The 15,165-nt window shown below is 46.2% G+C and overlaps 2 protein-coding genes across 3 annotated transcripts in view; one reads left to right on the top strand and one right to left on the bottom strand.

The window, feature by feature from the left end:
- Positions 1 to 8,748, top strand: part of USP4 (ubiquitin specific peptidase 4) — a 40,418-nt gene extending 31,670 nt beyond the window's left edge. For both annotated transcript variants that reach the window (XM_032121079.1, XM_032121077.1), the window contains 9 exons: positions 1,170 to 1,361; positions 1,900 to 1,985; positions 2,858 to 3,073; positions 3,149 to 3,219; positions 3,546 to 3,661; positions 4,160 to 4,309; positions 4,981 to 5,084; positions 6,152 to 6,240; positions 6,362 to 8,748. In XM_032121079.1, the coding sequence (XP_031976970.1) occupies positions 1,170 to 1,361; positions 1,900 to 1,985; positions 2,858 to 3,073; positions 3,149 to 3,219; positions 3,546 to 3,661; positions 4,160 to 4,309; positions 4,981 to 5,084; positions 6,152 to 6,240; positions 6,362 to 6,463 (1,126 nt within the window). In that variant the 3' untranslated portion in view covers positions 6,464 to 8,748. The remainder of the gene's footprint in view (positions 1 to 1,169; positions 1,362 to 1,899; positions 1,986 to 2,857; positions 3,074 to 3,148; positions 3,220 to 3,545; positions 3,662 to 4,159; positions 4,310 to 4,980; positions 5,085 to 6,151; positions 6,241 to 6,361) is intronic.
- Positions 8,749 to 9,945: 1,197 nt separating this feature from the next.
- On the bottom strand, positions 9,946 to 15,164 carry EMC3 (ER membrane protein complex subunit 3). Its single transcript, XM_032121092.1, has 8 exons — positions 14,938 to 15,164; positions 14,798 to 14,855; positions 13,937 to 14,030; positions 13,168 to 13,272; positions 12,400 to 12,481; positions 12,169 to 12,248; positions 11,496 to 11,578; positions 9,946 to 10,187 (listed from the first exon to the last, which is right to left on the bottom strand). Exons 1-8 carry the CDS (start codon positions 15,090 to 15,092, stop codon positions 10,059 to 10,061), a joined length of 786 nt encoding a protein of 261 aa, XP_031976983.1. The 5' UTR covers positions 15,093 to 15,164; the 3' UTR covers positions 9,946 to 10,058.
- Position 15,165: the final 1 nt, after the last annotated feature.

The following is a 15,165-nucleotide window of genomic DNA, read 5'->3' as shown; positions in this document are numbered from 1 at the left end:
CTTTAGGAGGTGTGAACTGTATGCAGTGCTGGTGTCCAGCTGAGTAGCATTGACAACTTAGAAAACCTCAACAGCTGCTGGTGTTGGACTCTCTTATGCTGACTCTGTGCTCTTGTGTTCTTGGTGGGCTGGGACTCTCTGGAAGGATTTTTTCCTTCATGTACTCTACTGACTCAGTGCAAGCCCCAAGCTGGGATCCTTTTTTGTTTTAGTAGGATGAAGTAGAATGACAGCTCTGAAATTTGTTCTCCTCCCTGCTCTGAACACAGGAATAAAAAGTGTTTCTCAGCTCTTAAGACAAGGGAAGTGGCTTGTTTAATGTCAGAGAATTGTTAGGAGTTTGGTGCATTCAGATATGCGATTGTGGTCTTGGTCATTATGTGTAGTGACATCTTTGATGAAGTCTTTCTTTCTCTTTCAGTTTTAAGATAAATTTGGGACAGGTGACTCACCAAATTAAAGAGCGGTGTGACTTGGCATTCCTGAAAATTAATCTTTTGTAATGAGTAGGCCTGAAGCAAACAGTGTGATAGTGTTGGATCCTGTGGTTTCTTTTGCCTCTGACAGCTGCAAATACCTCATTTGCTGTTTCACCTAGGGCACAAGCTGTGTCACAGTCTCCTCACTGTCCTCTCAGGCTGTTTGTTGTCTTCCAGAATTTTTCTTGTTTGTTTACTGTCCTTGAATTTTTCTGTGAAGCAGATGTTTCCAGACTCTTGGTTTTATGAAACATTAGCTGCTCAGTGATGTGAGTTCAGGCCATAAAACTGTTTGAGAGGCTGGGAGAATGCAAGACCTAAGGTATCAAGAGGATTTCTTTCTCCAAGGGGAACAAACACTGTAAGAGGGATTTCAAAATACATTTAGTATTTTTCACTGGTTGAAGCACTGTGTAGTTGTCAGGGTAATGTCTTGGGAGGTGACTGGTAATAGGGGTTTGAATTAGGAGTAAAGACAAAGGGAAGGTGGCAGTCAAGTCGGTTGCAGGTGTGTGTCTTGTGCCACTGTGAGCCATGGGGAGTGTTCAGGAAACTGCTCTGTAGCATGAGGCCAGTACAACCCTCTGGTACTGTTGGAGAGACTTGCTGGACTGACTTCACATTGGTCCTACCTGTGCTGTGCTTCTTGGCAGTGGAAATAACCCACTGAAATACCTGTCTTTCAAACAGGTATGAAGTTTGCAAGCCAAGTGAGGATGGCTCAGAGTATGTTACTCTCTCCATTTACTTTCGGGAAAAGACAATGAGGCAATCCAGCAATACTTCAGGGACTGTGCTCTTTGGGCAGCCACTGTTAATATCTGTGCCGAAACACAGGCTCACCGTGGATCACCTGTACACTGTGGTTTTGGAGCAGATCAGGTAAGTCATGGCTGTATCTTTGAATCCTATGCCAAGCTCTAGAGGTCGCTTATTCAATTACATTGTAATAGGATTACTGAATCCTTGTTAACAGGGAGAATTTTCCTTGATTTGTGTGGGATGTATAAACCAGGATTTGCATTGTATTAGTGTCTGGAGGCCCCAGGGACATTTCAAGGTCCTGGTTTTTTGGGTTTTGTAACAGATATTGCTGGCTCAGCCTTGCAAAAGGAGTCAGGAGCAGAACTCAGGGCTTGTTTTCAGGGCTCACAGATGGGCTCACCATGACTTACTTTAGCCTCAATATACAGCCAGTGAAACATGGAACAAGCAATGAGAGCAGAGACTCAGGGAATTGTTGTTTGACTCATTCTGAGGGCTCTTGGTGCTGTCATGTAAATGTAAGTGGTGCTGTACAGGGTGGGTTCTTGTTTGTTGGAGGGGACTGGGCAGCAAGAGCTGATGATAGAGGGGAGTGCTGCTGTTCTGATGCACAGCTGCAGTATGGTTGTGTGTTAAATGTGTCCCTTCTCTTCAGCCGCTATGTGAAACTCCCTCTGGCAGAATACTCCTCACCCTGCCCAGACAGAGGAACCTGCAATGGCTCCAATGGTGTGGTTGAAGGTAAAGCCCTTCACTTTAAGCTTTCTAACAGCATTTGGTTTGTGCTGTGTGTATTTGGCTTTAGCTCTAGCAGGTTATTTCTTCCCCGTGATTTAACCATGCTGTTGTGCTGGGCATCTGTGTGGTACAGGGAGAATCTTGTAGACCATTTCCTTCCTAGGGAGATCAGATGTGCATAAGCAGCAGCTGGAGAACAAAGTGTGGATGTGCATTCATCCTGACCAGTGTTAGGGAAGTCCTTGCTTACTCAAGGTGTTCAGAGGCAGCCCTTCCTGATATGCCCTTTGGTGATGAAAACTGGCCTGTTAGGTCACAAAGACACATTGTGGAGAAATTTTTCTGTTGGAGGGCATAGAATCACAGTCTCATTCCTAGGCTAGATGCTCCCTAGGAAGCTTTTAATGCTGATGGCAAATGCATGTTTCCCTTTCCTGTTTGAAATTATTCACTTGTGTAGCCCTGAGGGTAATAGCTGGAATAAGTTAAATGGGGAAAAAAACCTGCCCATTTTCTCCTAAGAATGGAAATAACTTTTCTGGCAACTTACATATTCCTTTCTGTGAAGGCACCCAGCTGCAGCCTTGCTGATTCTCTCTTGGGGTTGCTTCTTAGGGTGTGCTGTCAGAAGGTGTCATTGTTAACCTACTGCGAACTGAGCGCTCTCCTAAACTGGCATCTGCTAAAGGGAAAAATACAGCTTCAGATGGAGTGGTTAGCAAGCAGAGGTTTCTTTTTCTGTGTGCCTTTTCATTGCTTTCCACGTAACTGGTGTGTGTTGTACAGGCTGATGCAAACAGCTGTCCATGGGAGGTGTCAGGCCAAACTTTCACTGAAACCCTGTAATACTGTCCTTGTTGGAAATTTTTTTCCAGGTGACATTGAAGAGATGGAGCATCAGGATGGCGGAGAGGAAGGCAAGGAAAAGCTGACAGAAGTTGATCCCTGCCATTCTGAGGGTTGTATGCAAGTGGAGTCAGCAAGAGACCTGCAGCCTTGCAAGAAACAGCATTTCACTTTTAGCCTTGTGAATTCCTCTGGGACCTCGGAGATAAACTCCATTGTTGAAGGAAAAATCTTAAAACTGAATGGTAATTATTTTCTTGCTGGTTTTTTTTCTTCCTTCTTTTTACACCTGTGCAATAAATGTTTCTTCTTTCTTGTAGCTTTTGCTGCAGTTGCTATTGACTGGGATTCTGAGACACGGAGGTTGCTTTATGATGATCAGGAGGCACAGGTTGTAGTATGGTCTTTTCATAAGTAATCTATGTTTAAACTTGCATGATATTTAAAAGGTGACAGTAAACAGTGTTCTGCTGGGTCATCTTTTGTAACAGAATAAGCTGTTTTTACTCTCATGATAAATCTCTAAACCCAAGTGAAGACGTATATTTTCTCTTATGGACTATTTAGCACAAGAAAGGAGTGGCTGGAAGCTGGAGAGGATTGTCTGGGTGGGGAAGGAGGTGCAGAAATAGGCAGTGTGGGGAAAGTGAGCATGTAATTTCTCGATGTCAGGGATTACAGAGTACATGGAATTGAATAAAGCATCTCTTTCACTAGGCATTTGAAAAACATGGAAGCATGCTACAGCCACAGAAGAAGAAGGCTGTAGTAGCCCTCAGAGATTGCATAGAGCTCTTCACTACTATGGAAACACTTGGTGAACATGACCCGTGGTAAGAACCTCTGCCTGCCTACCTTGTCTACCATAAAATGCCTAAGTGTTTGAATTTCCATGATTTGTAATGGGATTCTTACACTTTCCCAGGTCTGTCCTTTTGTCCTCATCTTTGAGAAGTTTATCAGATCTGTATTAAGGCATTGACTCAATAGGCTGTGGACATGGGTTAATAAAAAGTATTTGCTTCCTGCCCGTATTTAAGGAAGAAAATGTCAGTGGGAATGTAGCTTCCAACGATCAAGCTATTTTCAAAAGTTATTTTTTGTACAATGTGCAGTTAACATACTTGCCATAGGACATTTTGCCTATAAAGTGAAAGCAAATTGGAATTAGGAATTCCCTGAGGCAGTGTGCTCACCTGCATATTCCACAGGCAATGTGCCTTCTGTAAGGCAGGGACTGCACTTGTGCTAGTGAGGCATCTTTAATGGAAGGCCAGAAGCTTTTCTTCTAATGCAGTCATTAATTTCCTTGCTTGTTACTCCTTCCTCAGGTACTGCCCTAACTGTAAGAAGCATCAACAGGCCACGAAGAAGTTTGACTTGTGGTCTTTGCCCAGGATTTTGGTGGTACATTTGAAACGCTTCTCCTACAACAGATACTGGAGAGATAAACTTGACACTGTTGTGGAATTCCCCATCAGGTAGGATTCTTCCCTCAAGTTAGGAAGAACTTGAAGAACTTGGTCAGGAAAGAGGTACTTCTGATGTTTCTGTTGGCTGGGCTTGCTGTTAAAGCTGTCACTGGAACAGGTGTTTTCTGGGTTTGAACTGGACGACTGGCGTGAGTTGAGAGGGGTTAGTATTTTGGGGGATGGTTTTTGTTAATACTGTTCAGTTTTATACATCTCAAAGAGCATTAGTTACTAGCAGGTGCTGTTTCTTCTAAAATTTGGTTAAGCCCATGTGATTCAACCAAGAGAACTTCTGTAGCAATTTGAGCAAATTTTTTGGGCAGAGCTGCACTTGTAGTGCTGAGTATTGCACCAGTACAAGACAAAAGCCTGCCTTGTCCCTCTGCTTCTGCTTGCCAGCATCCTCCTGTGGGATGAAGCATATCCTTTACTGTTCCTATCTCACTCTTCATGCCTACACAGGGACACTCCAAACTGTGTTTTATTCAACACCTCCCTCTAAACCTTCTGGCAGTGCTTGGTGTGTTTGTCAGGACCTGCCCTGTGTGGGAGGGGTAACAAGTCTGGTCTTCCCACTAACCACACCTGGCTCCTGAGCAGCAGAGCAGCACTGGTGCCATGCTTCAGTTCCTAAAAAGTGATGGTTATGGGTGTACTGATAGGTTTGTGTTTCCTTCCAGGGGTTTGAACATGTCCGAGTTTGTCTGCGACCCAAGAGCAGGCTCATACGTGTATGACCTCATTGCAGTTTCCAATCACTATGGAGCCATGGGAGTGGGCCACTGTGAGTAACTGCTGCTGTTGTCCTTTGTGTGCAAGGAAACGTGGCAGAGGGGTCATGGGAGGGCTCTGCATTGGGACTCCTGCAATAGCCCTCACCAAAGGTATCTAGTCCAAAGCTTACCTGTGTTCTGTGTGCAGGCGAGTATCATATTGGGATCCTGTTAGGATATGGAGGGCAGATAGGTAGCAGCACTTTGGCCTGAGGTCTGACTGATGCCTGTGGGACCCTGGTTTAGCTGTCATTAGTTTTTGTGATGGTGTTCTCCAGTTTATGAGTGGAGTCAAGATTTATCAATGCTGAACTGAAAATTGAGACACTGGCTGACCATAGAATGTCTCCACCTTTGCATTGATAAGGACTGACATAGGGAAAATGTCATTTCACCAGGAGAAAAACTCATTTATATTCAAGTTTGATACATGATGAGTCTGTGTTTTCTGTCACTGGTTTTGCTGCAGCATAGATGAAAAGTGTCTGTAGGTGAGTTTGCTGTATCAGGTGTCCGTGCAGAGCCATGCTGTAGGTAACACTTGTAAAACCACCCAGAAGCAATTTACCCAGAGAGGATGATGAACTCCTGAAGGGAGCTGAAGGGCACATGTTCTGAGGTTGGAGATCACAGTGACAGAACTCTTGGCTTGAACAGATGTTGAGGGACTTGTAACTTCCATCTTGAGTGAGAACTCTTGAAAGTGCTAGATCAGATTCCCTCAGCAGCAGAAAACTTCTCTTTCAAGTGAAAATGCAGAGTCTTAAACTGTGTGTGTTTGGGAAAGCTCTGACTCAAGGGCAGTGAACAAAGCCTACTACTGTTTTTCCCTAAGTTTCTTTTCCATGTGTCTCAGCTGTTAGGGATAAGCCTGGTATATGGAACCTGGTCCTAGACTAGCTGGGCCAGCGGGCACGTTGTAGAAGATGTTCATGCTGGTTGACTAGGCTTGGGGTAGGTAATGCCAAAGCTGGCCCCTGGCCTCCCATGCACACGTGGTTGGAGTCCTGAGTGTCCCAGGTGTGCCTTCCCTGCCGGCCTTCCCCAGAATGCTGAGCTGCAGTTTCTCCCCCGACAGACACTGCCTACGCAAAGAACAAGGTGAATGACAAGTGGTACTACTTTGATGACAGCAGCGTCTCTGTGGCTTCAGAAGACCAAATAGTGGTGAGTATTTGGCTTGAGGCTGTTCCAGGTCTATGCTGAAAGTGTGGTTCCCTGCTTTGGGCATGACATTCCAGCCAAGCTGTGTGGATGGTTTCAGATGGGTTTTCTTTTTGTTCGGTAGACAAAGGCTGCATATGTGCTGTTCTATCAGCGCCGAAACAGTGAGGAACATTCTGCCCCCTCTGCTCCCCAAGAAGAGTGTGATGGCATGGACACCAACTAAGCACCACCTCCAGCACTCGGCCACCATGGTAGTAGTTACTCTTGTAAAGCAATGCCTGAGACGCCTGAAAATTTTTCTTCCTTCTGTAGGGGTCAAGCAGAAAATCAAGCACTGAAAGATTCAGTGCTGGGGGTTGCAGAATAGCACCGAAGAGCCAGGACTAGGTGCTGACACTTGGGTATTTAGAGGCCAAAAATAATATATATTGGAGCTTCAATAAAGTTCTTTTTAAAATCTGGCTGAGCTGTGTGGCTAGAGGCAGGGGTTGGGACTGTGGTTCTTGGGCTGAGGGTTGTAGCTGAGGTTGGGAGAGGACAGCCTGAGCTGGAGGCCAGGCACAGCTGAGCCTTGCAGGGGCCCATGGAGGAGAATGGTGGGTACGATTCTGTGAATCGGCATTGGGGCTTCCTGCCAACTCTTCTGGTGTTGCTGTTGGGCCCTGCCTGTGTCAGGGAGGCCTCCTGCACCCTTTCTGGAGCTTGGTTCAAATCTTTGTACATCTGGTCTGTTGCAGTCTCTGCCGCTGTACCTTGGTCCCCCTGGCAAAGCAACAAAAGTTTCTCTTGCTTGCATCCTTCCACTGATAGGTTTGAGGCTCTCCTGGGCAGTTTTGACTCAGCATTTTTGATGTGAACACTGAATCCAGTGATGCAGGAATCTTGGCCAGAAGTGAATCATACCTACCTATGGTGTGGCATATGTGCAGGCTGATCCCCATGGAGATGCAGGATACAGCTGCTCTGGCTCCTGTTCTTCTGCAGAGAAAATAACATCCCTAACACCGATGATTTCTTGTCCTTTCCATCTCCTACACCCCTCACTTCCAGGCTGCTCTGTAAGCACTTTTCTGCTGCCAGCATTTCTCCTATGGTTTGTGCAGTGACAACATTTTTATCCTTTTTTTGCTCATTTATGTCTCCAGCCAAGCTCAGCACTGTGTCCCCAGAGCTGTCACCTGTAAGGGTGACAGCTCAATGCAATGGATTGTGTGAGCTTTCAGCCTTTTTCTCTTGCAACTTTGGTTTTTTTGGACTGCTCTTTCAGCCCTCTTCCATCCTTGAGTGCTGCCTTCTATATTTTCACCTGATCACCTTCTGGGGACTGCAGGTGTGATAGTCCTGTCCCAGGTCCTGTTTGCCTCTGCTGTTCAATGGTTCTGCTCCATCCTTTTGGCACAACTGGCAAATGCTCTTCCTTCTGTCCTCCTTTACTGTCTGTGTTGCTTTTAGGACTCGAGTCCAGCTTTCTTCTTGAAAAGAGACTCCTGTGAGTCTCACTGGAGAGCTGGTCTTCCATGTGAAAAATGGGAAAAAATTCCAGACCCTTAGCCTGTATTTTTTAGGGGAAGATCTAGCTCAAGGTAGTGAACCAAACCGGGAGGGTTTTTGCTTCCTGGATCCGAGTGTGTTGGCAGAATAAAAGGTTGAGACTGGCTATCATCTGCTTTTTGTTCCCCCTGGAATATGTGCTTGCAGCCACTGTGGCTTCAGTGCTGACCATCACCACCTCTTCTGGTGGTCAGCAGTGCTCATCCATTTAACTCCAAACTTGCCAGCTCAGCCCCACCTTTCTGCAGCTCCTGGCAACAGGCCCTGTAGGACATCACAGTGTGCCTGTCCCTGCATCCTGGGAGGGCAGCACCAGGAAACCCTTTGCCAGGGCACTGGGAAGTGATGGAGAGGAGGAGGGGGCATTGTCTCTAGCCAGCATGCTACTGATGTGATTCTCCTTTGTGGAATTTTGCTTTCAAAGCATTAAAATTTGAATTTTGAGATCACAATTGCTTAGTTGCTTCTGCTGTTTCATTTTTTATTTTTATTTTTGCAACTCTTAATATTGCAATTTTTTTCCTTATTACTGAGGGGAGCATGCAAAAGGCAATTTTTTAAGCTGTAGCACTGCACTGAAATTACTCTAATCAGCATTTTTTTGTTTGTTTTACCCTGAAAGTAAGTCACGTGGGCATTCCAAAATGGGGAATAGAGGAAAGGGAGGACAGCAAAAGACCTTTTTAAAATGAAAATGAAATAGCCTTTGTTCTCCTCCTCGTCTCCCTACCTGTGCTGACACTGAGAAATGCATCCGTGGGGCTCAATCTCAGATGCTGAACAGACTCTGTTGTACTGCAGAACAAGTGGCCCAGCTCTGCTTCCTCTGCCTCTGAGCTGCTGGGCTTTGGCTGGTGTGTGTGTGCTGTAATACCAGACTGTTTTTTAGACTAGCACTTTGTAAGTGGCTGGCTCTGTTGTACAAAGAGGAAAATTAAAGAGTGGTTTGCACTGAAACTGGGTTCTGTTGTATTTTCAGCTTTCATTATGTGGCCTAAGACTGCTGGTTGTGGGGATGCCTGGTGCTCTAGGGGTAATTTGGGCTGGGGGAGGGCAAGTCCTGCAGGGCCAGTGCTGATCTGGGAGAAGATCAGCTGTTGAGGGCACAGCTCTGCACAGCTGAGGCTTCAGTTTGCTCCAGGGTTGCTTTTTCTCCCTGCACTGCTGGGGTTGCTGGTACCTGTGCTCTAGCAAAGCTGTCCTTGCTTTTTTGTGGCACTGGGCAGCCTCAGCTATGGTTTCATCCTTCCTCTTCCTCTGCAGATCCCTGAGAGGTCCTGGTCTTCCTTCTGTCCATTTTCTCCAGGGTATCAGGGCTGCCTGTACCACTGAGGTAGTTGTCCTGCAGTCTCTGTAATTTCCTCCTCAAGGCAACCTGAACACATTTGTGAGAGCAGGCTGGAAAAAGCTGAGGCAGTGCAATGGGCCTGTGTGTGGGATTGTCCCAGTCTTGCAGGCCAAGGTGGGCTGTGAAGCCCTTGTGAGAAGGTTTGAAGTCTTCATGCCACAATTACAGTCTAAGAGCAGAGGAGCTTGATCTCAGCTGGAGCTCCTGAGGGTTAATGAGCTTTAATGTAGAACAGCAGCTGCTGAGCTTTGCTGTGAAGGGCTGACTCCAAAGCATGGTGTGAAACCCATCGTGGGAAGAAGGGAAAGCAAAGGGGCAGCTTCCCTGTTCACTGGGAAGATGATTTGGTGAGAACAGAAAATCAGTGTCACAGTCCTGGCTCAGCTCCTGCTTTGAAGAGGGATGTGCAGTTTTACCCTGAGAAAAATTGGTAAAGAATAAAGAATGGGGGAAAAAAATAACAGCCCCAGAGTATGGAAGAGCTTCTTTTTACGAAGCGTTTTTCCATATTGGGACTGTTCTCCCTGGGGAAGAGGTCTGAGGAGCTTCTGCAGAAGGACAAGCCAGGAACAGTTGCTCCCTGTTCTCTGCAGTCCAAGGTGGGCAGCTTAAAGCATTCATTATCCCCACCTGGCCCAGTAAATAACAGCCAGGCACCCTTTGGCAACACCCTGCTGTGCATGTGGCAGGCAGGGAGGGGCTGTGTGGGCACTCAGGTGCTTACAAATGGACTTGGGAAGGAATAAATTACTGGGGAAATAGTGTGAGTGTATCCTTGGGGTCAAATCAAAGTGAGGGCACTGCAGTTCTGAACATGATGGTTTTCTTTTATTCTCAGCCTTGCTAAAATACATTATATAGTTTTAGATAACAGATTTCTTTTCAAATAACTTTTACAAGAAGAGACAAAAGCATACTCTCAGAAGATGGAGGTCTGAAGTTCTTCCTTAAACATGCCTTCAAAATGGAGGTCTTTTGCCATGAGCTCTTCTTCTACATCTTCCAAGGCCCACTGATGATCTGTCAGTTCTAAGGCTTCCCATTCCGTCTGCATTGGCAGTGAACAGAAGTAGAGAAGGAAAAGCAACACAGGATTAGACAAGAACTAGACAAAGCAGTGCTTTCTTTAACAACTGCTACAAACACCAATTTCTATGAAAAACCTGGCAATCCTGTCAACTCTGAAATCAGTGATTTATGCTTAATTAGATGTTAGTTGGTCAATACAAATTGCATCACAGAAATCAGAAAAACTACATTATCTACTTTCTGCCAACCCTTTACCCTTCTGGAACAGTCCACTGCTTCTGTAACAGCCAGCCCTGTTCTGGTGGGTCAAGTGCTTTGCAGTGAGTTAATTCTTTAGTTCAGAGTTACTTGATAATAACAGGTAAAAAGCCAAAAATTTTGCACCTGCTCACAGACTTGTGCACAAAGCCTGCAAAAAAACCATGTCCCATGATGCCCAGCAGAGATTTGTATTTCTTGGCCAGAACATTTGTGCAATATGGGCTTTTCCCCTTTTGTTTCTGCTGGAGCATGCTGTGGGTTTAGGTCCCTGCAAGGCTGAATGGCAGAAGTGCTGCAGAGAGCCAATACTGGGTGGGAGTCAGTACTGGCTGGAATTGCACCTCGGTGCTGACTGTGACAGAACACCCACTGCTCCAGCACTGCTGCCAACTGCAGCCATGCTCTTCTCTGGCTGAGCCTCTGCCTGGGTGGTGTGGGATTTTTTAACCAGGAAGGTTACTGAAAACAAACTGCAGGAGCAGACCATCCCACCTTCCCAGGCAGCAGGTTATGTGTGGCTAAACCTCTTCTGCAGTACGTAAAAACAGAAACCGGGTCTGTCCTTTGTGCATAAACCTGGGCTGTGAAAGGCAGAGGCAGGCTAACAAGCAAGTGCCTATGGAAAGTGCTTTAGGAGAATTTCAAGACAGTCAAATCCTGTGGATTTTCCACTGAACTGACTTGCTTACTTGATTCTCTTACCCAAGTTCCATCAGGTGCCTGCTGGACTCATGCTTAGCTGCACTATTAACAACTTTTGCAGAGCCAGTTTCTGCTTTGGAACTATATCTCAAGGTAAAAAAAAACCCTTCCTCAGCAAAAGCAGAGGATGGGACATAAATTCAGCTTTTGTACTGGGAATGACTGATCTGTCAGGTTTACTGCAGGGTATTCGGGCTCTGCCAGACCCAGAGCAACTCCCACAGCCTTCATAAGCTGTCAGCTCTAATTTTAGGAACAGGAATCCAGAGCAATTCCCTTACCTGACACAGGGAGAGGATGAGTTACATGCAGCCTACGACCCTGCAAGCTCACACAAACAGGAATGCAGGTGGGAATACTGTACCTTAAATGCTTTGTTGGTATCTGCTGGCATGGCCATTGCTGCCCCTGTCATTTGTTCTTGCATCACCCTGGACTGATCTGCAGCTAGAAATGAGAGGTTGATTTGTGTGTTACTAAACAGCATTCCCTGGAGCATGGTGCCACTGGGAAGGTTTTTATCTATAGATGAGAACATTGCAGCAACACCCAAAATGCAATACTGCTGTGCCAGAAGGAGTCTTGACAAGACATCTTGCTCCCACCTGCTACATCTTAGCCAGATTTACATAAAATATGCAGAAAAGTTGAGGAAAATAGTTTTCTACATTCCCAATGCACATCTGTCCGGCCCCACATCTAACATTGAGAAATCTTTACAGTTTTCCTTAAATAAATAATACAGAGAATAGAAATAAAACAAGCCTGAGCACAAAAGTTTTGCACGCTGATCTGATGGGAAAGAAAGCCTGGGCTAACAACCATGGAAGTTTATGAGCCAGTGTCTGGTGCAGGAGATTTGGGTACTTGTTGCAGGTGCTGTCAAACCTAGCCCAGGGAGAGTAAATAATCTCACCGAAAGGAGAAAGGCATTCAAGAGCTTTTTGCCTGGAAACTTAGAAATCTTTTCCCCAGCCTCCCTCAGATGACGTCCCTTGGAAGGAGAAGCCAGTTCCCAGAAATGACAAGCGCCTCACCATTATCTTGGCCCAGGATGAGAGTATAAATGCTTCTGAGTCCAAACACATTCAAGAAGTACCAGGAAGCAGAGCTCACCCTGACAAATCAGAACAAGCACGGCTGTTGTCAGTTCAAAGCTGGCACATGACCTCATTCCAGCAGCACACACAGACCATCCAAGGGTTATTAACACATTCAGCATTTTCCAAGTGGGAATTGGACCTTGCTTGTTGAGGACAGGGGCTTACCAGGACGCGTCTAAAGTAAGCAGCTCAATTCCCTGCTGCAACATTGGCTTAAAACGCAGCGTCAGAGGAAACGGGACCTTTGCTGCAGGATAGAGAAGAAAAAAAGCCCAGCTTCACAAAGTGACACTGCACAACTGCAAAGCACAGGGCAAAGTGAGCAGGTAGTTCTTTTATTACATCTAATGTAGTCTGAGTGCAACGTGCACAATAAAAAGTTAATTTGGATTTTTGAAAAAGCTGCAGTTCTGTATTCATTTTAATATGAAAAGGCTTTCTGAAACTATCAAATGACCAAACCCTCACACATATTACTTCAGTGACTGTGAAAGGGAATGTCTCTTGTTAAAGAAACAGTTATCACATAAACAGTAGGAAAAAAACCCCAGAACTACGAATTTAAGTAAGTATTTTTGATGTGTACACTCCACACAGTAACCAACTCCCTAGACAGGTTCAGAGGAAAATCCACTGTATCAACCTGAAGTTTAGGCAGTTTTAATAAAACACTGGTTTTGTCACTACAGTTGTTCCTGAGCTATTTTCTTTGAGACCATGACCAATACTTGGAAAACAATTTTTCCTCCCCCTTTGCAATGAGACAACCAAATCTGTGCAGTTCATGGAGTGAAGAGCAGCAGTGCCACAAGCCTAATTTATGCTGCTTCTAACTGACTGCTCACAGGTTGAGGAGAAAATCTCTGATGCAGCTTAGACCCTCAAGGTCTTCTTCAGAAACACAGCCAAACCCATCTTATTCCAGACACTTACTTGTGACAAATCCTGAAAATGTCATGTTGATCCAACCACCAATGAGGATCATAGGCAGAACATTGGTTACATTCCCTTTCATCATATCTGTCAGCATGGTAGGATCTGCAAATCATAGTTGGGATGTGAAGTGGCAGCATATCACAATAAAGAGAAACAAGTCATTATGTGTCAGCTAATTTAATTAAGAAACTGCATGAGACAACAGTCCTATCCCAGTATCTATAATTTTCTATTGTTGACAATACTTTGCAAAATGAGATGAGCAGCCAGTGTTCTGGTGGCTGCTGCCACAGGGGTGTTGTGTTCTGTGCTGTGTCTGACCCCATCCCTTGCCCCAGATCTCTGAACTTGCTTGACCGCTCTGTGAGCTGACCTGGGTAGAAGAAGGACAACAAACTCCTATTTTGCTGTATACATTACTTAAAAATTAAATTGCTTTGGAGAAGATCATGCAGGAGCTGGAGCAAAACACTGGCAAAAGGAGTCGAGTGAGAGCAGGACTTCCCATGCCTGGATACCCTGAGGAGGTCAGGTCTCCTGAGATGCTGCAAGCAGCTCAGAGCTGAAGTTGAGCAACATGAAGTGGCCTAATGTGTTGTTACCCAAGAGAGGGACCTCACTCCCCCCCCCGTCCCCAATACCCAGCTGAACAGTCCCACCCCTCCCTCACCCTGCCTGAGCTCCCTGCAAAGCTGATTCACCTTCCACCCTCGGCAGACACTGACAGGTTTTTCTACCTGGCTGCAGTTAGGGTACCTTAACATACCTGTCATTGGTGAAGGAGGCACTACCTTTCTTTTTGTTTTCTTAAAAAATCCATCCTCGGGGTTATTAAAAAAATATTTCCGGGACAGAAAAGACTGAAAACAGAAAAAGACAATGCCAACACCGTAAGAAGCAGAAGGACAGAAGCATTAGTTTTTGCTCAGACATTCAGACATCTTGTGAGTTCTTTCACAACACACCTTTCTTGGATAGCTGCCTCACTGCCCATGTGTTCTAAAGCTCCTCACGTTTCTCTGCATCCAGAGTACCAGATCTCTGGCTTTTTGAAATTTTTGAACAAATTATAAGAGTTCTCTGAAGAAAAATCCATGTTAATTAAAGAGCTTCTAGTGTTTTGTGCAAATTCTTTGTGCAGGTTGAGCACCAATTCTGATACATGGAACACTTTCACTCTCCCAGCTGACCCCTGGATTTCACAAAACACACACTTGGTACCAACACAGCCAACATGAGTGATGGACTTAGTTTAGCAAACATTTCAGCTGACATTGTATGCCCACCTCGTTATCCCAGGCTTGTATTCCATCCCTGTGGGCTTGCTAGCAGATATTAAACACGACAGTTTGGAGGCACATCTCATGTCAGCATGCAGTTAAAACACCGACCAGTGACAGCTAACATAAATGTCAGGGAAAAGACATACACAGCGGTCCTGTGTCCAAGATTCCTAAAATCTGCACTCCTGGACACTGCCCTGGCCCAGGGGTGACCCGGCAGCGTCCGACCCCGCGGGCCCTTGTGGGCTCTGCTCGTCCCGCAGCACTGCCCGGACAGAGCCCCGCGCTTTGTGCTGCTTTCCCAGTCACCCTCTTTGTAAAGCCCCAACCGCGCAGCTCCGTACCTGCTTTGGAATGTATTTTCCATTTTCCCGAAGAACTCTGCTCCGGATCAGGACTTGGCTGGAAGAGAGACACGTGGCATTAGCGGGCCGGGCCGGGCCGGGGGCAGCGAGGGGCGGGCGGGGGTGAGGCGGGCCCTGACCTGTCGGACACCTGCTCCTGCGTGAGGCGCTTGTCGCTCTGGAGCAGGATGGACACGTAGTGCCGGATCATGCCCACGAAGAAAGTGATGAAGACGATGGGCAGCACCACCCATAGCCGGATGTTGGAGTCCAGCAGCAGCTCGGGCTCGCTCATCGCGGCGGTGCCGCCTCGGGCCCGGCTCCGGCCGACCCCGGGCCGCCGCCGCACGCCCCGTTTCCGCTTCCGC

Source organism: Corvus moneduloides, chromosome 11 (genome assembly GCF_009650955.1).
Source record: "Corvus moneduloides isolate bCorMon1 chromosome 11, bCorMon1.pri, whole genome shotgun sequence".
NCBI lineage: Eukaryota > Metazoa > Chordata > Aves > Passeriformes > Corvidae > Corvus > Corvus moneduloides.
Note: the sequence above shows the minus strand (reverse complement) of the source record. Positions and strands in the feature narration are given on the sequence as shown.